Below are 21,270 nucleotides of genomic sequence, written 5' to 3'. Positions count from 1 at the left end.
GTGACCCATCTTGGGTTCCTGACCCCCAGTTTGAGAACCAAACTGATCAATCATCAGTTCTAAACCAAGAGCTAAAGACATATTTTACTATCAGTACTGCACCAGTTTCTCAGGTTTCTGCTTTAATGAATTGTAACCTGATTATTTAAACAGAATTTGGTGATTGATCTTTAACCTTCGTGTTGTCCTCCCGGGTCAAATTGACCCCGTCTGTTTTGATTGTTCCTTCTTTCCTCCTTTCCTTCCTTCCGTCTGTCCTTATTCCCTCCCTCCTTCTGTCTCTCTTTCCTCCCTTTCTTCTTTCCTCCCTCCCTCCTTCTTTCCTCCCTCCCTCCTTCTTTCCTTCCTTTCCTTCCTCTCTTCCTTATTTCCTCCCTCCCTCTTTCTCTCCTCCCTCCTTTCTTCCTTCCTTCCTTCCTTCCTTCCTTCCTTCCTTCCTCTCTCTTTTCCTTCGTTCTTCCTTCCTCCTTTCCTTCCTTCTTTCCTCCCTCTTTTCCTTCCTTCTTCCTCCCTTCCTCCCTCTTTTCCTTCCTTCTTCATCCCTTCCTTCCTCCCTCCCTCCCTCCCTCCTTTCCTTCCTTCCTTCTTTCCTCCCTTTTCCTTCCTTCTTCCTCCCTTCCTCCATCTTTTCCTTCCTTCTTCCTTTCTTCCATCCTTCCTCCCTTCCTCCCTCTTTTCCTTTCTTCCTTCCTTCTTCCTCCCTTCCTTCTTTGACTCAAGGACAACAGGAGGGTTAATTAACTCACATGGACGTCTAAGTAAGACAGATTAAGATGCTTTGTTTTTAACATGAATACCGCTTTAAGAGCTCAAACGCTCTGAACAACCCCCCCAGTCACCTGTGCTGCCATTTCCATCTGAGGACTGACAACGTGCATTCCCCGCTCTGTTTCATTATTGATGGGCCTTATTGACCTGTTTGTCTCCCACCGCTGATGAGAATGATTTGCCTTCCTGTTTGTCCTCGCCGTGAAGCTGTGAGAAGAATCTCAGATCCAGATACAGACCCCATTAAAACCACACGGGTTCATCCTTTAGCACGATCCTGTTGCCTTGTGTCAGAGGAGGAAACTCCCGCTGTTTATGTAGGATGCAGCTGCGTGTAGTTAAAAAAAAACACACACAAAAAACATTTCCTGTTTCCATATGGGAACTGACGATCAGCACAAATGGAAATAATCAGTAAAAAGGTCATTTTGACTTCAGATAATTACATTTTTGCTCCAAACAAGGACTGTTTGACTGTTGTCCTCCATCACTTCCATTATGAGTTTATTATGAAAGGATCTTTTAGTGGCCAGTATGAACAGAAGGAAAAACTGTTTCAGTGTTAATTTGGACTCCTGATAAATATATTAGGACAGACTTGAAAGATTATGAACAGGTTCTATCCTCTAACCTTAACATACTGTTCGGGTCATGTCTTTTACTCCGACATTTGATGACTTTTCCTAAAGTGGCACAAAATGCACACAAATTAAACTATTTAAAAATGTTACCTTTTGTATAGGTGCTACAAATGTTTATCTATTGCGGCTGTTCTGGGTCAGATTTAACCCGTATCTATTGACATGTCTTTTAGTTAAATGAATAGTTAATATAGTTTAATAAGATAGTAGTTATGAGGATTTCTTTTTATGATGTAGCAGTGAAGACTGATGGCTCTAATGGTTTTACAATAAACCCCACAGCTCCATAACGTTCTTGTCATTTTCACTTTCAATAAAATACATTTAAATCATTATTGCTATGTTATATTTTCATGTCTGAGGTAAAATAGGACATGATAATGTTTAATAGTAGGTGTTTTTTCTCCATAAATGAGTGGTGTAAAACCTAAAAAAACACACCCTCTCTGCTCTCTGAAACACTAATCAAGGTTTAATCAGACATTTATTGATCAGTCAGATCGACTATTGATGCTTAAACAGATCTGTGGTTCAAAGTTTAGTAAAGACACTTTTTATGAGAGGAACAAACTGCGAGGGTGTAGAATATGAACCGTATGTAAGGGTTAAAGTATGCAGCACTTTTACTTATAATGGAGTATTTCTATAGTGGAATATCGGTACTTTAACTTGAGTGTCTAAAAACTTCTCTCAGTGCTGGAAACGGCTCTATTATTGGGCTCCATATTGATCTGAATGCTGCCTAATCACACCCCATGCTGAAAAGCTATACATAATTAGTTCTGCTTAAAGGACAAGCCCTTGTAAAAACCCATTCACCACAGCACTGCGATATAATGGACCAAATGTTTTAAGATCCTGCCTCCACGCTCTCGCCGTGCCCATGCTATATCTGTAAAGAGGACAGATGGTCATCCCTGTTGGTGCGATTCTCCATAGCTTCTCCGAGCTAATACACCCAGCATATGGACATGCATCACAGGGTGTATGTGTGTGTGTGTGTGGGTATTGGGGGGTGGGGGGGGGGGGACTGGCACCGGGCCCTCAGGAGAGCACGCTGACAGGATAGGAGGATAGGGGATGCGATATATGTGGTGCAGTTTTCCGAAATGCTGCCACCAGAAACACACTCAAGACACCCTAAAGCCCTTACCAGGCACTTCCACTTACATAAATGTTCCTGCGTCTCAGGAAAATGAAGCTGCAGGTGCTCCCCCAGCAGGGAGTATGCAACGCCAGAGATTAGGTCACGCCTTTCGTGAAGGAGGGGAGGGGAGGGGAGGGGGGGGGGGAAACTGGGAATGGTGACAGTCTGCCACGGGCCATTAAGAGAAGGGCAGAGGAGCAGTTTATCCTCATCTAGGACAACCTTGGTTGAAAGGTATCAGGATCATTTTCTTTGTGTGTGTTGTCTCTCTGTGTGTCCCCGCCATCAGAGTGTACTTGAGCTCTCCTTCTGCTCCTCCTGCCCCTCCCTCACCACCTCCCACCCACCCCCACATTACTGGACCCATCCCAGTTGAAGGGATTAATGGCCTTCTGAAGGAGTATCACAGGGAATCAAAGCCCCACTGCTCTGAGTAAATTACTTTTTTTCCCTTTTTTTTATTATTTTGTTTACAGCTGCCGTGTTGACGCTCTCCACCTTCAACTCGGACACAATCAATCAGTGTGATAAGAGTCATAAGAGAAAAGACCTAAATCTTTTTTATTTGAATAAATTCCTTGCTTGTCTGGAGGTATTTACTCATGTCAGAGCAGAGCTGAGAGAACAGAGGATGGAGAGAGAAAAGGCAGCTGCACAGACTCTCTACTGACACCATGTGGTGAAAAGTCGGAACTGCAGTCTTAACACAATTTATATTTTCTCTTTTTTTCACATCCAACATAAAATATAAGCTGCAATCTGTCACAACATACTGCGGCCTGCTTTCGATGACCTTCAGTCCTCTCAGTTTGATTTAAAGCTCGTTATAACTCCAGAAAGACTAAACGTATAACAGATGTCCCTAAATCTTCTCAGACAGCAGAAATCTTTACGTTATGTTATTTTGTGTTGTTTTCAATTGTGAATATCTGCCTCTGTTTTATGTGTTATTCATTTATATTAATTTATATACAGTATATAGAAGGTAAAGGGGAAAAAGGTTCAGTTTTCTCATGGCTTTAAGATTTTAGATTTAGATTAAAACTTTATTTTATCTGATGTTTATGAATATTATCAAGTGGGATCTATTTTCCATTTTATGTACATTTATATTTTATACTTTTTTTTAATGTGAACCACTTGGTGCATGTCATTTATTTAGTTATAAAGCACTTTAAGCTGCATTTTTGTATGAAAAGTGCCTCACAAATGAAGTTATCAATATTATTATCATTATCAATATTATATAGAATTGTCTTTGTCTCTTTTTATGTGTTATTTATGTATTTATATACATTTATATACAGTATATACAAGGAAAAAGGAAATAAAGGAGGCTCTGATATGCTTATAGCTTCAGAGACAATGCACTGATTCATGTGTACAGAAGGTGAAATACTTTCTTTTCGCTTATTTAATCTCAAATTACCAATACTAGATTTTATTACTTTATTTTATCTGATGTTTATTAATATTATCAAGTGGGTTCTATTTTCCATATTATGTAAAATCTCATTTTATCTTCATTTTACGTCTTTTTTGACACTTGTTGCATGTCATTTATTTTGTTGTAAAGCACTCTGAGCTGTATTTTGTGTATGAAAGGTGCTTTACAAATAAAGTTAATATCATTATTATTAATACATGTGTATCAAGGCATATTATATGTTGTTATATATATATATGCTGACAAGTTAGTTTAGTTAAAAATGCATTATTTTGTATGCAAGTACAACTATATATATATATATATATATATTTATTTTATTGTATTTAACTTTGAAGTTTTCTTAGATGCTCGCTGCTTGGTGGAAACCTTGAAATAACTTTATGAACATGGACGTTTAAATTAGAAATAAAATTAAAGTTGATTTCTTTTCTTTTTCCTATACATTTTTAAATGACTACAACATATTCTAACTATTTAAATACAGTTATTGATTTACTTTAACTAATTGCTATATTGATTAATTGTTATAATGTTATATATCGCTGGGTGACACTTAATCACATTACTTATGTCGACAATATAAATGGAGCTTTTATTACAAGATGCATAAAATGAAATGATGACAATAAATAAAGTATGAAAAAACATTATTATTATTATATACAGCATATATGTGACCTAATTATTTCTGTTATTGATTGCAGGCGGAATAAAATGTATTTAAAAATATTTAATTTTCAATTTCATGCTATAAATGGAGAACTAATTGAATCAGTGCAGCACTATAAATATCTGGTTAGTCAGCAGATTGTTTTACAAAACTCACGTCGAACATCTCGCTCAAAAAAGTAAAATTGGATTCTTGTGTTAAGAAACAGAAAAAACATATTTTACCATCTACCACAGTGGATTATAGAGATATGCTGTGTGCTCATGCTGCTGCCACTCTTAGTGAATGTTTAACCCTCCTGTTGTCCTCGAGCCAAGGAAGGAAGGAATCAAGGAAGGAAGGAAGGAAGGAAAGATGGAAGGAAGGAAGAAAGGAAGGAAGGAATGATGGAAGGAAGGAAGGAAGGAAGGAAGGAAGAAAAGAAAGATGGAAGGAAGGAAGGAATGATGGAAGGAAGGAAGGAAGGAAAGAAGGAAGGAAGGAAAGAAAGATGGAAGGAAGGAAGGGAGGAAAGGAAAGAAGGAAGGAAGGAAGGAAGGAAGGAAGGAAGGAAGAAAGAAAGGAAGGAAGGAATGATGGAAGGAAGGAAGGAAAGAAGGAAGGAAGGAAGGAAAGAAAGATGGAAGGAAGGAAGGAAGGAAGGAATGATGGAAGGAAGGAAGGAAGGAAAGAAGGAAGGAAGGAAGGAAAGAAAGATGGAAGGAAGGAAGGAAGGAAGGAAAGGAAAGAAGGAAGGAAGGAAGGAAGGAAGGAAGGAAGGAAGGAGGGAGGAAGGACAGACGGAAGGAAGGAAGGGAGGAAAGAAGGAACAGTCAAAACAGACGGGGTCAATTTGACCCGGGAGGACGACACAAAGGTAAAACACTATCAGTGATTCTTGAAGCTCTATCTTTGAAACCATTAACATCTTGGAGCCAAACTGAGTTCACGCTCACTGCTTTTACACTCAGTTTGTAATTTAATAACTCACTTCTAGTAAAACTGTGCAGATTGGTCTCTACGTGCTGCACTATTTTACCACATCCGACACGTAAAAACACTTTTAAATAATCAGTTCACTTACAAATCAGAGCTTGAGCATTATGCTGTGATGTGGATGAAGTTTTATGGTAAAACCCAAAAAGCAGACGAGATGTAGCCTCATTTTTTCTGTTTTTGTTTTCTTCTACTTCTTCTAACCTTTTCCTCTTATTTATATTGATAGTTTATGTTCAGGACACACATCCATATTTTACACATGTGGGTAACTGTGTGTGAATGTGTGTGTGTGTGAATGTGTGTGTGTGTGTGTGTGTTTACTACATTGTACACAGACAAAAAGCAAAAGCTACAAGTGTTCTTCATTTGTACAGTCAGTGTGTAGTTGGTGCTTCGTGTGCTTATTTAAATGGTTTGTTTGATTATTGATGCAAAAAAACTTTTTTCTTTTAAAGGTGTTTGACGAGTTTTGCAAGACTTGTTAGCTTTTGCAGGAGATGTTTAACATTTTGCTGGTTTGGTGTTAAGTACAGTTTTGCAAAAATAGTCTATAGTTTTAAATATGGATGCACTGATCCAATATTGATATTGGATATCAGCCCCGATATCGACGAAATAGCTAGATCAGGTATCAGATAATGGGGGTCGATCCATGGGGATGATCTATTCACTTTAGTTCTATGTTTGCGCCAGGCGCTATTTCATGCAAAATATTTATAAAGAAGTTTGATTACTATTTATTTTGAAAGCTGTTCCAAGTTGCTTATTTTAATTAGTAACTATTTAGTACAAAATGTGTTATATTTTGTTTTACAAAGTTAGGAAAGTGATGTCGGTATCGTTATTTGTTCTAAAAAAGTCAGATTAGTGCATCCCTAGTTTCAGAGATTGTGCCTAAGTGATCAGAAAAAAACTGTAAAACTCTGGATGTTTTCTACCACAGTGACATTTGGTTTAGTTTGATTATTTATCTGATAGCTTGGTTTTATTGCTCAGTATTTGCACTTCTTTTAATGTGTCTGTTATTATAAATACACCGGTTTCTTCACTTTATTGTAAAGCACTTTGAGCTGCAGCACCTGTATGAAAGGTGCCATATAAATAAAGTTTGAGAGTTAAAGTAAGGATTAAGGATTTCTAACGAGGTAATTCAACTTTTTCTATAGAAAAAAAACAATAAAAACAAAGATTCATACTTAAAGCAGAGTATTTTTTATGTATCTTGTGTCTCTTTATGTACCAGGATAAATTGCCCCTATTAAGGTATAAAAAATGTGTATGTATCTCCTGGTGCACGTTGCCTGTTTTAAGGGTTAAAACATGTCTGGAGAAGATCTTTAAACAATCAAGACTCGAGGTACAAAGTTTCCAATTTGAGGTTTTATTATTTGTAAAATTAAGTCTCAAAAATTCAAGATACATTTTTGAATACCAAGTGCACACAAATTCAAAGTGAGGTGTAATATATGGCATAACAATGCTTAAGATCTGTCAAAATGCTATTTTTTTTTTCTTTTTCTTTTTGTTGTTTTACACCAGCGAGAACTCCAAACCAGCAGCGAGGAAATCCATAATCGGCGTAGTTGACAGGTTCAAGTAAGACAATTACAGTTCATGTTAGTCCTTAAGTTAAAAGATCCAAAAAAGAGAAAAAACACATCTTTAAAAAGAGAGAGAGAGAGAGAGAGAATTAATAAACAGTGTGACTTCTCAACAGGAAATCTCAAAACATCGAGTTAGGCAGCAAAAATTTGCATCGTCATAAAACTACAACTTAACTTTAGCCTCAATGTGCATCATCCAACTTAACTTAAATATTTAACAAGCTTTTCTTTTTTTACAAAGCATCTTAACACTGATGAATGAAAAAAAAAAAAAAAAAAAAGGAGCAGATGGCAACGGAGAACACAGTTAAGAGAACAAAATAATTACAAAAAAAAAAAAAAAGGAGAATTGCATCAAAAAAGCATAATTTTCTCACTTAACACTATAAAAACATAACTGGGGTTTGCGATAAAGCAGTTTTGAGCCAAAATTATTTCATGTTAATCTTTTTTTATTTATTTATTTTTTATTTATTGAAACAGTTCTATGATTTCTTCCAGTTACACAGGAGGTTATGATACGTACCTGAATCCACTTTTCTACTACCAGAAACTATACTAAAGCGACATCACTGTGCGACACAAAGGAACATATTAAATACAGGAAGGAGGGAGGCGGTGGATGATTATTGTGGCCTTTAAAAGACCTTCGTATATGCAGGCAAAACCTCTCTACTAGAAGAGGCGACTACATGGTAAAACTCGTCCAGAATGATATTGTGTGTGTGTGTGTGTGTGTGTGTGTGTGTGTGAGAACTACAGTATTTAAAGATTATGTACAACATCAAGTCTGCAGTCCGTTGGCATTCTTATATATCCGACTGTTCAAAAGTTAGTTGGCTCAGTTACAGATCATAAATATTTGAACCTGATCGACTAGCAACTACGTCACCTAAAAAAAAAAAAAAAAAGCTAAAGACTGTTAAATCCGGCATTTTGTGGCATCTGCAAAAAAAAAAGAAAGAAAAAACTCCACATTTACATTTACATTTCAATAAAACTACTTTACACAACATGTCCAGTTTATACCTTCTTCTTCTCCTTCTTCTTCTTCTATCCTAAAAAAAGCAGTAGCTCCTCACACTGGACATGTTTGGGTTACACAGCTCTCTACACATCACTGATAGCACTGACCAGAGGAATACATATTCGTCGGTGGCACTACTATTTAGAGAAAAAAGGTGCATACAGGTTAATTTTTGGACACCGCACAAAGTCATTCGGGTTGTTGTTGTTGTTGTTGTCGTTGTGTGGAATGAAATCAACAACTTTGTTTTAAGCGCAGCGTGGTGGGACGCATGCAGAAGAAGACGTCTTCTCGTCGCTCGTTGTTTTTTTACACGGCCGGAAACTACATAGCGAGGTGCGAGAGGAGGAGGAGCCGCAATCCGGAGATCTGGCACTCAAAATCAAGGCTGGGGGTCGACGTACCAACAAGTCAAGTACTTCTTGGTATTACAAATCCTCCTTTCATACATAAGTATCCAGGTCTTCCAGCTTGAGCTCTGAGGAGGAGGAGGAGGATGAGGAGCGAGGAGGAGTGGTGGTTAAATTTGTTGACAGGAGTTGCTGTTAGCTTCTCAGTCTCAGGTGACAAGTGTAGGTGTGTGTAGGTGTGTGTAAGTGTGTGTAAGTGTGTGTGTGTGTGTGTTTCTCAGTGTTTGTCAGATGCTTCGTGCGCTCGTCCGTTCTGTGTTGCTGCTGTTTTCTTGATTGTTGTTTTTATTGGTTCTGTTACTACCTGTCTGATGTGCCTCTAGATGTGCATGATTGTGTGTATGTGTGTGTGTATGTGTGTGTGTGTGTATACCAGTGTGTGTGTGTTGTCTGAAACTGCATCTGCTGCATTCACAGGAGGTGGGGTGGCGGAGGGGAGGCAGACTATAGGAAAGCGCTCGGGTTCGCTCGTGGATCCTTCTGGTTCCTGTAGCGCACGGCGAGCCACACTCCCAGGATCTGTGAAGGAAGGAGACGACATTACAAATATAAGATTAATGCAGATAAGACTGTTTATTTATATCAAAATTACAACTCGAAAGTTCAGTTTCCAAATTGCAAAAGCCGTAATTTTAATAATGTCTTGCAATTAACTTGATTTACTCTTACACCTCTTTGTCTTTTTAATGTCTGTTGTTTGTTGCTTTATTACTTTCATGCTTACATTGAACAGCTGGAACCTAAATTTCCCATTAGGATCAATAAAGTGACTATCTATCTATTTAAAGGGGACATATTTTCTTTAATGTCTAATTTCTGTCAAAAGCCACATCAAGCTGACAACCCCACTGGACACAAGAAAGTGGAGCCTTGAACCATAAATGATCAACCAACACTTAAACATGTCCGACCCCTCTCCAAGATCATAAACCTTCACCTTACTAACACAGATCAGACCCCTTAATATAGTTAACATACATCCACTGAGAACCTGCATCTTATCTGAACATGGATCAAGGCGAGGAAGTAGCAATAAACTTCTTAATAATAGCAAAGAAGACGGCTCAGCTATGAGGCCAAAACAGCCGCACGATCATTAAATTAAAATGATTAACTCGACACTTGTTGCTTCTTTACTTTTACAACATGTCCTAAAAAACACCCTTTTTTTTAACAAATTATGTAAAATGTCTTAAAAATTACAGTGGATTATATTTATTCCACATTGTAGTTCACATGTATCTTCCTGTATATATATATATAATCAGATTTTCTTTTTTCTTTTTATTTAACTGGTTACACCAATTGACACTGGGTTGCATCACCTCATTGACCCATATACAGAAAAATAATAATTATTTCTTCTTTACTGAGATGTTCCTGCAGCTGTTTTCTTCACACTAACTACTTTGCGAATGCTTCATTTTGCCATTTTTTTCCAGCTTGAACAAACTACACATTAAATCCTGCTTATAATTAGTCAGTAGATTATATTTAAGATGCATTTACTGTCACACAACCAACCAGCAATGTGTCATTAACACCCAAACTGTCCACTCATGCAGCTGTTATCAATAAAACATCATTTAAACTAGAATATTACTGAGTCATTTCAGTGCATAACTAATGTAATATTTTAATAAATGTGGGATAAATGGATCCATTTCAAGTTTAATCATGTGTCGACTTTTCTCTTGACTGGGTGAACTTGAGGAGGAGGACGTCAACAAGCAGCCCAATCATTTTAATCTAATCTAATCATAATTAAGCTTGTTTAAACAACGTACACAAGCCTGCAGTTTAAATTAGAGAGCATGATAACCATAAGAGCAATAGTGGACAGAAATATTTGTATTATAAAAAGTATATTTATAAGTTTATGCTACATGTTTATATTCTTATTTTTTTAATCTTTATTTGACTGTACTGAGTTTAATCCTGAATCCCATTTGGAGTACGCTGCACTGGAACATTAAAATTAATTAAAATCAATTAAAAACCAAAAACGTGAAATTCTTCAGATATTTTCCACAATTTGTTTATTTACGGTTCATGCACGAGGACATTTGAGCGGAGGAGAGCATCAAACCGTCGACCATGTGATTACCGGATGACTTGATTGGCGTAAATTTGAGAACTTTAAGCAAAATCTTTTCTGCCAAGACGGCGATCGCCTCTCTCTCTCTCTCTCTCTCTCTCTCTCTCCCTCTCCCTCTCCCTCTCCCTCTCTCTCTCTCTCTCTCTCTCTCTCTCTCTCTCTCTCTCTCTCTCTCTCTCTCTCTCTCTCTCTCTCTCTCTCTCTCTCTCTCTCTCTCTCTCTCTCTCCCTCTCCCTCTCTCTCTCTCTCTCCCTCTCTCTCCCTCTCTCTCTCTCTCTCCCTCTCTCTCCCTCTCTCTCCCTCTCTCTCTCCCTCTCTCTCTCTCCCTCTCTCCCTCTCTACTTCTGTGTGGGTTTCAATAAGAGTGAATGAAGGTTTGAAGACCAGACCACTTACCTCTGTGAAGCTGAAGAAGAGTCCGACGCCCCCGAGGATCTTCAGAGCCTCTGTTGCATGATGCAGCATCATCTCCCCGCAGGTGAAACAGGAACCTTTCTTTTTGCATAACTGGAGTGAAAGATATTTTAAAAAAGAGAAGAAGAAGAAGAAGACAGGGCCTTTAGTGTTCAGCTGGATGAGTCAACGATCTGTCAGCTGAGCCAGTATTAGCTACCAAAATCTATTCTGAGACCCACATACAGTGACCTACTTTTAACCTACTCTGGTTAAACTTGTGTGATTTAAAAAAATATGCTGCGTAAAATATAAAAATTCACAAAATATTTTAAAAGAAAGCTAAAAAACTTCTCACCTCTTCACTTTAGTCTTTACCCAGCTCTTCTCTCCACATTGATGCACTACTGAACTTCTTTTAAAATGCTGTATTTTACTTGATTTTATACATTATTAAATATGTGTCAGGCGGGTATATCATGTGTTGTTTTCTTTAAAGACAAGTTAGTCTGGTTAAGTTAGGCATTATTCTGCATGCAAGTACAGCTATACATACTCTAGAAAATGTGTTTTTTTTTGTCTTTCTCAGGTTCAAAGTATCTTTAAAAGGTCCCTTATTAGAAATTTGCAGCCAGGATATAAAAAAAAAGATGCATAAATGATACAAAATCACACAAATCACTGATGGACTAAAACAGACAGCTGGTTGGTAGCGGGGCAGAGCGAGTTCAAAGAGTTCAATCAGCATCGAGGTCAAAGTGCAGAAGTCAAGCTTTACGCCCCGGCCGAGGGGAAACCCTGGCGAAACACGCATGCAACTGCAAGATAAGCAGTCTGTGCAAATAAGCCATCTTCAGACAACGGTGAAATATTTAATCTAAAGCAGCAGGGACGAAGGAAATGTTATATCTCCGTAACTCCAACCGACGACCTGAAGGCAACAGTTCAAACTCTGTCCGAAGGCAACAGTTCAAACTCTGTCCGAAGGCAACTCCAGAAGTGAAGCAGCATCTGTCCAGATGTTTTCAATACAGCACAAATATCCACATATAAATAGATAAGAAGAGACTGTGGCTTTAAGTTTAACTGGAGGAAAAGTCATACATTTTATGATTATGAGCAAAGATCTTTTTTTTCTTCTGTGGTTTCAAAATGGATTTACTGCTTATCTTTAACAGATTGCAGACAAACTGACTTTGTTAAGGGGACATATTTTCTTTTTCTTTTACAGTGTGTTTAGGATGTTTGTGTGCTCTGGTTTGACAAAAGTTATGATTTTGAGAATTAAAAAAGTCGTCCACACCAAGAACGATACCTATATGAGCAAAGATCTGAAACCTAAAAAAGACCTGCTAACTTTGTCCTTTCTTTCTACATTATAAAGGAGAACAAAGCTCCAGCATCACTGTGTAATAAAGAGGGACAAACCTATCTAAAGAAATCACCTGTGGGTGTCAGTCTGAATACAAATAAAGTCGTCAGTCAGTTTCCAAAATTAAGTTTTACCGGAAATGTTCGGCTAATTGCAGATTTTGTCGTGCTGTATGGTTTCGGGCAGGGGTGTCAAACATAAGGCGCGTGGGCCAGAGCTGACCCGCCAAGGGGTCCAATCCGGCCCACTGGATAAATTTGAAAAGTATGAAAATTATAGAAAAAGTAATTCCAATTTTTCAATAGTTTGCGCTGCTATTCTTGCTTATTCATTTCAATCAGCTTATTATTTAATGCTTTATTCTATTCTAGCTTTTTCTTTTCTTTTCTCTCTTTCTATTCTTCTCTACTTCCGTTTTCTTTTTATTATAATTGGGGTCTTCTTGTTTTTTTTAATTGTATGTTTTAAAGTTTCTAATTTTTACTGTTTAATATTTTGTTTTTATGTAAAGCACATTGAGTTGCACCCGTGTATGAAACAAACTACATAAATAAAGCTTCTTTGCCTTATTTTCAATCTTCATTCACAGTCGAGGCGTCTGATCTTCCCGCGGACGTCCAACTTGAAATAACTGACTTGTAACGTGATTCAGATTTGAAGGACACATTTCATCATTATCTCTTACCGGGTTTGTGACTTATCTTTATGAAGAAGCTTTTTTTCTATGATGATCAATTAAAACAGATTGAGACATAATATTGTTGAAATTATACTTATTTTTCTTAAGAAATCTCAGGCTGTAAATACACGGTTTATTATAGTAAAGTTATAATATATATATATATTATATAAATGGTTTTACTGAGATCAAACTGGGCTGTATGTGGCCTTTTGTAAGTGTTTTAATCGTTTTATCTCGGTGTGGATTTTAGTACACACACATACACAAAAAGAGTTAAAGGAATATAGCGTATCGATGAAAATGGGATATTTAAAACTTACAGCGGGGCAGTTTGTCAAATCATGTTCAAACTGTTGCCGGTTGGCGGTGACGTTGAGCAGCCCGCAGCAGTTCAGCTGACTCTCCAGGTCTGTCTTGGTTTTATTTTCCAAAATACCCCAAGCGGAATTCAGAAGTGTCTCCTGGGAAAAAAATAAAAAATAAAAAAAGCAATCAGGATAACAAAAATAATTTAACCAACCAAACAAAAACATAAATATCTTACAGATGCAGCATAAAAAAGGACGTTAAGTAGTTTTTATTTTGTTGTCTTTTCTCACCTGCTGCCCGCGGTTCATCGCCAAGCAGGAACAGGAAACTCCAAATTGGAAGAGGAAAACGATAAAAAGAATGACCATGTACTGGGAGAAAGAAGTCAAGGATAAATCTAATTCACATACAGAAAAACAACATCTGCATTTAAAATCACTGCCACTTTAAAGTCAGGAGGATTCATCCACAGACGACAGAAGAAAGGATACAAAGAACAGCATGACTTGGTGGTGATGTATCGCTCCAACGAGCCCGACGATGGCGATGAGCAGCAGGAAGACGCCCACCGCGATGACCCCGCCGATGATGTGGATGCTCGACACCAGGCCGAACCCTTTCCCCCATGCTGCTACTCCGATCAGCAGCAGCCCGACCAGCTGAAAGGAGCAGAGAGAGAGACGAGGAGGAGGAGGAGGAGGAGGAGGAGGAGGAGGAGGAGGAGTAGAAGGGAAGTTAACCAGAATCAGATGAGGCAGAGCGCATCACATGATCACAAACACAACAATTATCCTGTATAAACACTCCGCAGTGTGTGTGTGGAGCTCCGTAATTATGGAGCTTGAGTGTTTGCTAAATAAATAATGAAGGTGAAGCAACAGACACAGAGGAAGAAACGGGCTGATTAAACTGAACGGAGAAAATAATGAACAGATTAATCGATAATGAAAATAACGTCCTTTACAACCTTCCTGATTATTTAATTAACCCTCACATACTGACATATTCTGACCCATCAGTCATTAATATAAATGTTTGATTAATCCTTAATTAAGAGCTCAATCGCAGGGTATTACATATTTATCAATGGAAAACAAGACATTAACAACCACTATATATGGTCCAGGAGAACATTTATATATAAATAGTTTGGATTAGGAAATGTGCATATACAAATGTGTATATTAGCTGCACACACACACACACACACACACACAAAAGAAGCTTTTTATATAAATGTTTGTATATTTGGAGTATAAGGTGTAGTTAAAGGTGTTTTTACAGTTCTCAAATGTAAACAATGGGTCAGATTTGACCGTGAACAGTATGTAAGGGTTAAAAGATATTCAGTTAACAACCATCTATCATCATATTATAACAAAGTCACACATGAGGAGCTGGAATGAGATCGTTTATTTGCATCTATGCTGAAAAAAATAATAGCTTGAATAATTAATCCAGAGCTGAAAGTTTAAGTCAATTGATCAATTGGCAACTATTTTAATAATTGCTTAAATCATTAAAATTACTGCTAAACACGACCTAGAATCCAGCCTCTCACTAGCCTCATGCGACAGTGAATTGATCATTTTTTGGGTTTCGGATTGTCGGTGGGACAATGTGATGACTTTCAGAAATTATAACGACTATTTTCACATTTTTCTGACGTTTAATAGGCGGAATAATAAATCGTTTAATTAAAAGCATAATAAGGGAGCGCTTTGGTAGTCGAGTGTTTACCGCAGCGTCCCTGATTCGAGGTCATTCTCTCTCTCTCTGTCTCTCTCTCTCCTAGTCTCCAGTTGGCCTCTATGCCATCTACTTTCAAATAAAAGCAAAAACAACCCCAAAATAAATGAATAATAAAAACATAAAGAACATAAGTAGATTAGTCAATAACGACAATAAACATTAGTCGGATTTAAATGAATAAAAAATGTTTGTTGTAAAGCACTTTGAGCTGATTTTCTTGTATAAAAGGTGCAACACAGATACATTTATTATTATTATTATTATTAAAATGGCTGCACTTATATGTAAAAGGACTAAGTGATGAGCTGACAGAGGGAAACAGGGATTACTTGTGTGTCTGTTTCCTGTCACTGCTCCTTCAGCCTCGTGACAGCTGCAGTGACTCAGCCGTCAACAACATGATTGGTGACATGTGTTCATGTTCGAATGTTTTCTGACTGGCTGGGTCTCGTCTCCAGCGTTCTGAGGGGGGGGGGGTGTTTACCGTCCCGCCGCGGCTCAGAGAGACTTTTACTGCTCTGTTTTATACAAAGTTCACACATGACAGATTTAGAGTTAAGAGACAGCAGGTAAGAGCAGGTGTGACACACGTTATCACCTCTGACTCAACCACTTGACATTTTCTAGTTATGTAACGTGAACTGTGAGCACATCGCGGTCTTCAGCAGAATTACAAGGTGTGCAGATGTGACACACTCTCAGAAGTTCACTATTCATTTAATTTAACTCCACATAACCATTAAAAAGCTCAGAAAACTGTATTACTAAGCTTAACTGCAATGCAACACGTATGATGAAGAAGGAAATCACGTTTCTTTGTCATGATCAAGAAGCACAGGGCTGTATCTAACTTTTACTTTCATTATTAATCTATCTGCCAGTTTTTTTAAATAATTCATTAACAGGTAGGTCTATAAAAAGACAGAAAATAATATAAAAATGCCCCTTTATAATTTCCCACAGTCCAAGATAACGTCTTCAAATTCACTTTATAGTAATAAATGACAAGAAAAGAGCAAATTCTCACACTGGAGAAGCTGGAGCCATTAAATATTCAGCATTTTGGCTTCAAATACAACATAAAGAATTAAGTTTTTATAAAAAAAATAGTTTCTTGATTCATCACTTTGGTTGTAAAATTCCAGAAAAATAGCAAAAACATGCCCGTCATCATTTCTTAGAGCTCATTGAAACGTCTTTAAATGTCTTATTTTGTCTGATTAACACTTTAAAATCTGAAGATATTCAGCGTTCTGACTATAAATAGCCGAACATTTTCCAATCAATCTAAATCCTCAAATATGAGAAGCTGCAACCAGAAAACATTTAACATTTCTGCTTAAAAAAAAAGGACTAAAATGATCAGTCGATCATCAAAATTAACTGTAGATTTTCAACCAATCGATCGACTAATAACTTAATCCTTTTTAAACCAAAATGTTACGGCCACCTAACCCTAACCCACAACACAGCCTCCACTGACTGTGAAAAACATGTCTATAACAGTGTTGGGTAGTAATTAGTCTAACAGCGTTATGTAGTTTAATTACAAAATAAATGTAACTGTAATCTGTTACAAATACTGATGAAAACGTTGTTGATGATTATAAAAGGAGGTTACATCTGAAGTCAGAGCTTCAAGATTTTGCTCAGGAGGGTTTTTTCTTCATTTTTTAATAATGAACATGTTACTGAATACATATATTGCTGTTTTTAATTCTTTGAAATCAATATTTTTTATATTTGGTAAATAAATCATGACGTGGGCTTAAATGGTGTCACAGTACCAATTAAACCCACTTTATTCATCAAATATCTTTATTTTATATTCCAAAATCTACATGAACTAATGAATATATTTTCAAATGAGAGATAAATGTTGCTTCATAAGAAATGATCTCCCTTATAAATCATATAAGTATCCATGAAAAACACCTGAACTTAGATTTTGGTGCTTAATGGGAACATTTACCCTAACAGCTGAAAACATTTGTTAGAAAATTAGTAATCAAATGTAATAAGTTAAATTACTTTGATGAAGTAATTGAAATAGTTACATTACTTATTACATTTTAAATAGAGTAACTAGTCATCTGTAAGCTTCCCAACCCTGATCTCTGTAACACCAGACAGTAATCACAGAAACACCTGAACAACATGACGCAATAATTACAACATCACCTCAAAGTGTTTCTAGGGAGACTTTAGTTGTTTTAATGTTGACACTGATTCTTTTTAAAAAGTTGGATTTATTGCTGCTGATGTACTCAACAGTGGATTTTAACCAAGTACAGTAATTAAGTACAACTTTGAGGTACTTTACTTGAGTATTTCCATTTAATGCCACTTTGTACTTTATTTATTGGCTTCATATCGATCAACTACAACTTTAAATTGCTCTTAAATGTATTTGTTAGGGGAAAAAACAACAACACTCAATATAATTTACTAATATAAACACACTAAAAGAAGCTAGTCTGCATAATTCACAGCTAAAGCTAACGGTTGTTTTTCAGATCTGGATTTTATGCTTATTTTATGATGTATTTATACTCATAATTTATTTAGATCCCTTTGTAGAGCGATCTGTTTTCACCTTGACACCAAAGAGTATTTTTCTGTTGAATAGTGTAAAAAAACCTTCATTAAATCCACTTTAAATCCATGCTATAAAACAATAAAGCTTGAAAAAGTCCAGTAGGCTCAAATACTGTTTACTGATTAAAATATAACACTGAATGAGTCCATTTTGCATAATATTGACTTTTTCTTTTAATTCTTAAAGTACATTTAGCAACTAAAACACTGTATCAGTAATGTTAATTGGTGGCATAGCTAATTCTTCTTCCCCTGCTGTTATATATTTTATTCTGTTGTTTATATTGTCTGCATTGGTGTGTTAAAAGGTGCTTTATACTGTAAATAAAGTGTATTATTATAATAATTATAAATGTATGGTACACTTATATAATATGATGCAGTACTATTACCATAAATCTACCATAAGTAGATAAAACTGTTTTTTTATTGATAAAAACAAACAATAATATAATATATAACGACACTTTAAAAGACACCATAATGCATAATACTTTTACTTTCGAGATATGAAGTACAAAATGCAGATTATACTTATGTACATTTACTTAAGTAACTTTTCCTTTTATTTAATTATTATTTACTCATTTATTTAACTTACCCAAAGCACCTAAAATTGGCTACACACATGTATTTGTTACTGATAGAGACAAATAATAAATAAACTATAATAATATATTTATCTAAAAGAAACCAGTCTGCATAATGAGTATTTTTACTTTCGATACTTTAAGTACAAGTTGTACCTGACTTTCACTTGTATTGGTGTATTTTTAAACTACAGTATTTCTACTTTTACTGAAGTAAAGAATCTGAACACTTCTTCTTCCACTGGTGTTGGACATTATGAAGAAAGGTGTTTCTAATATTTTGTCCTTCTCAACTCACAAAAACACCAGATGATACAATCCAGTGCAACAAAACTAAAACACTACAGCTTTAAAACTCACCATTAGGTTGAGTTTATTCTCTGTCTGTCACAGTATTAAGTTTTATAAAGGCAATAATATACTGAAAGACTGTTTTACTGAATGTGATTAGTGCAGGAAGTACATAAGTTTCTTCCCTTTTTTTTTTTTAGGCATCTCCATGTAATCAACAGAGCAGTGTGAGTTTATGTCAGCTGTTCTGAAGCCAACATGTCAACTATCTCAACAGAAACAAATACATGAGCTGATAAAAATCTTTGTTGTGACAAACCCGGAGAACAAAAAAACTGATAACAGACAGAGAACAAAGACGGCAGCCCCGTGTAGTGTATCAATTTCAGTGGTGGAGAGTAAAAAAATATTTACACAAGTACTGTTAGTTAAGTACAATTTAGAGGAACTTTATTTGAGATAACATGTGATGCTACTTTATACTTCCATTTGACAGCTTTAGTTACTTTTCAGATGAAGATTTGACACAATGGATAATATAACAAGCTTTTAAAGTACAACACATTGTTAAAGATGAAACCAGTGGTTTCCAACCTTTGTGTCTTTTGCCGTCTTACAAAAAGCAGTGTGTAGTCAGGCTCACATTTCAGATTCTATGAGTTGTTAACAGCTCCACCAAATAGTGATTTTCCCTCTAAATTTCTCACATGGTTTCATTTCAATAAATGTTCAAATGATCCAATGTATATAAACTGTACTGTATACTATGATACGATACAGTATACTTTGTCCCCATAGGGAAGTTGTCTTGGACTCAATGCTGCGCTCATAAAGGCTTCCATAGTTACAGTAAACAAACAACATATGAACAAAACAGCACCAGCTGCTTCAATAACAATAATAAATTACATAACAAAACACTGTATTCACTAACTGTATATAAAGTAGTGTAAACTAGCTCCACCTCCAGCAGCTACAACAGTAACATGCTGCTCTAACACTGATGCTTCACTGTTAATAATCTAATGATGTCATATATAATAATATATCAGTCAGAGGACCAAACCACTACTTTTACTGTAATACTGCATACTATATCACTCATAATACTGCAGTACTTTTACTGTAATACTGCATACTACATGAAGCTCATAATAATGTAATCGCATTATATGTTAAATATAATGCCAAAGCTTTCTATTCTTTTCATTCTAATACTTATATACTTTAACTGTAACACTTTAACTACATCAAGCTCATAATACTTATGTACTTTTACTGCTAAATCTTATTATATGTTAAATATAATGACAGTAAAGCTTTCTATTCTTTCTATTCTAATACGTTAGCTACATCAAGCTAATAATACATGTGTACTTAGTATTTCTACATGACTATATTGGTACTTTTACCTCAGTAAAGTATATAATATGTCTCCTTCCTGTGGTCAGTGTCTCATTTTCAGGTCAGGTGGCCTCCTAGCTAACAGCAGCTCCACATAATGGCGATAGCTAACACAAGCTAACACAACTAGGCTACATCTACATTTCTACCCAACTACTTCACTTGTCAGCTTCTTTTAATATCCATTTATCCTAACTACGTACATACCGAGAATCCCCTGTAAAGAAAAACTAGAGACATAAGAGACAAAAGGAGGAAACTAGTGAGTGGTTTGTGTGTCAGCCGGAGCTAACGCGGCTAGCTGAGAGTTAGCATGATGATGATGATGATGAGGAGGATGAGGATGGTCCATTTTGTGCACTCACCATGTAAACCACGTTGAGGGAACAAAGAGCATTTTTGGAGCAGGTGAATCCTCCGCAGACCATGTTCGACAACCCTCCTGTGAGCCGACCCAGTCCGATGAAAGGTGACCAGATGATGAAGCAGTGAAGTGTCTCCAGCGGATCGGGACACTAATGTTGTCGCTCGGCCGAGAGGGCGTATGGGATGACGTCAGAGGCACGCCTGACGTCTACGTGAACGTCATAATCACCAAAGTAAAAGCATTCATTCTTTATTAATTAGAAAAAATCCTACTTAAGTAAAAGTACATTAATATTATCACCAAAATGTAATAAAAGTAGTCAGATTCTTTATTAATTAGAAAAATCCTACCAAAGTAAAAGTATTCAGATTGTTTGTTAATTAGAAAAATATTGTATTGAAGTAATAGTACCATGTGAGAAGTTTAGAGGGAAAAATCACTATTTGGTGGAGCTGTTAACAACTCATAATAATCTGAAATGTGGCCACTTAAGTGTAAATTGAATATTGTCATTATAACGAATGGCTCCAAATGTGTTGTGATGTCACAAACCAGGCTCATAGGCCCACAACCAAAAATCAGATTTTCAAAAAGCACAGAGAAACTTTCGCCCCTTCAGCAGATAAATGTGAAAACAGTCTTCTAGTTTATCAATGATAAATGGTCACAACTACACAAGCCACAAAACTTTAATCTCACACCTTCGTCAGATCAAACTG

General features: G+C 36.4%; 1 protein-coding gene across 2 annotated transcripts in view; it reads right to left on the bottom strand.

The window, feature by feature from the left end:
• tspan31 (tetraspanin 31) overlaps window positions 1-20,715 on the bottom strand; it is a 30,857-nt gene extending 10,142 nt beyond the window's left edge. The window contains exons 1-6 of one of the 2 annotated variants that reach the window (XM_062427983.1): window positions 20,550-20,715; window positions 14,041-14,208; window positions 13,840-13,920; window positions 13,561-13,701; window positions 11,190-11,300; window positions 9,135-9,214 (exon numbers count right to left, since the gene is read on the bottom strand). In XM_062427983.1, coding sequence (XP_062283967.1) covers window positions 9,140-9,214; window positions 11,190-11,300; window positions 13,561-13,701; window positions 13,840-13,920; window positions 14,041-14,208; window positions 20,550-20,612 — 639 coding nt within the window. In that variant the 5' untranslated portion in view covers window positions 20,613-20,715 and the 3' untranslated portion in view covers window positions 9,135-9,139. Of the gene's footprint in view, window positions 1-7,019; window positions 9,215-11,189; window positions 11,301-13,560; window positions 13,702-13,839; window positions 13,921-14,040; window positions 14,209-20,549 lie in introns of those variants that run through there. The other variant, XM_062427982.1, reaches the window with a different exon arrangement.
• Window positions 20,716-21,270: the final 555 nt, after the last annotated feature.

This window comes from Scomber scombrus, chromosome 10, assembly GCF_963691925.1.
Source record: "Scomber scombrus chromosome 10, fScoSco1.1, whole genome shotgun sequence".
In the NCBI taxonomy this organism is placed as follows: domain Eukaryota; kingdom Metazoa; phylum Chordata; class Actinopteri; order Scombriformes; family Scombridae; genus Scomber; species Scomber scombrus.
Note: the sequence above shows the minus strand (reverse complement) of the source record. Positions and strands in the feature narration are given on the sequence as shown.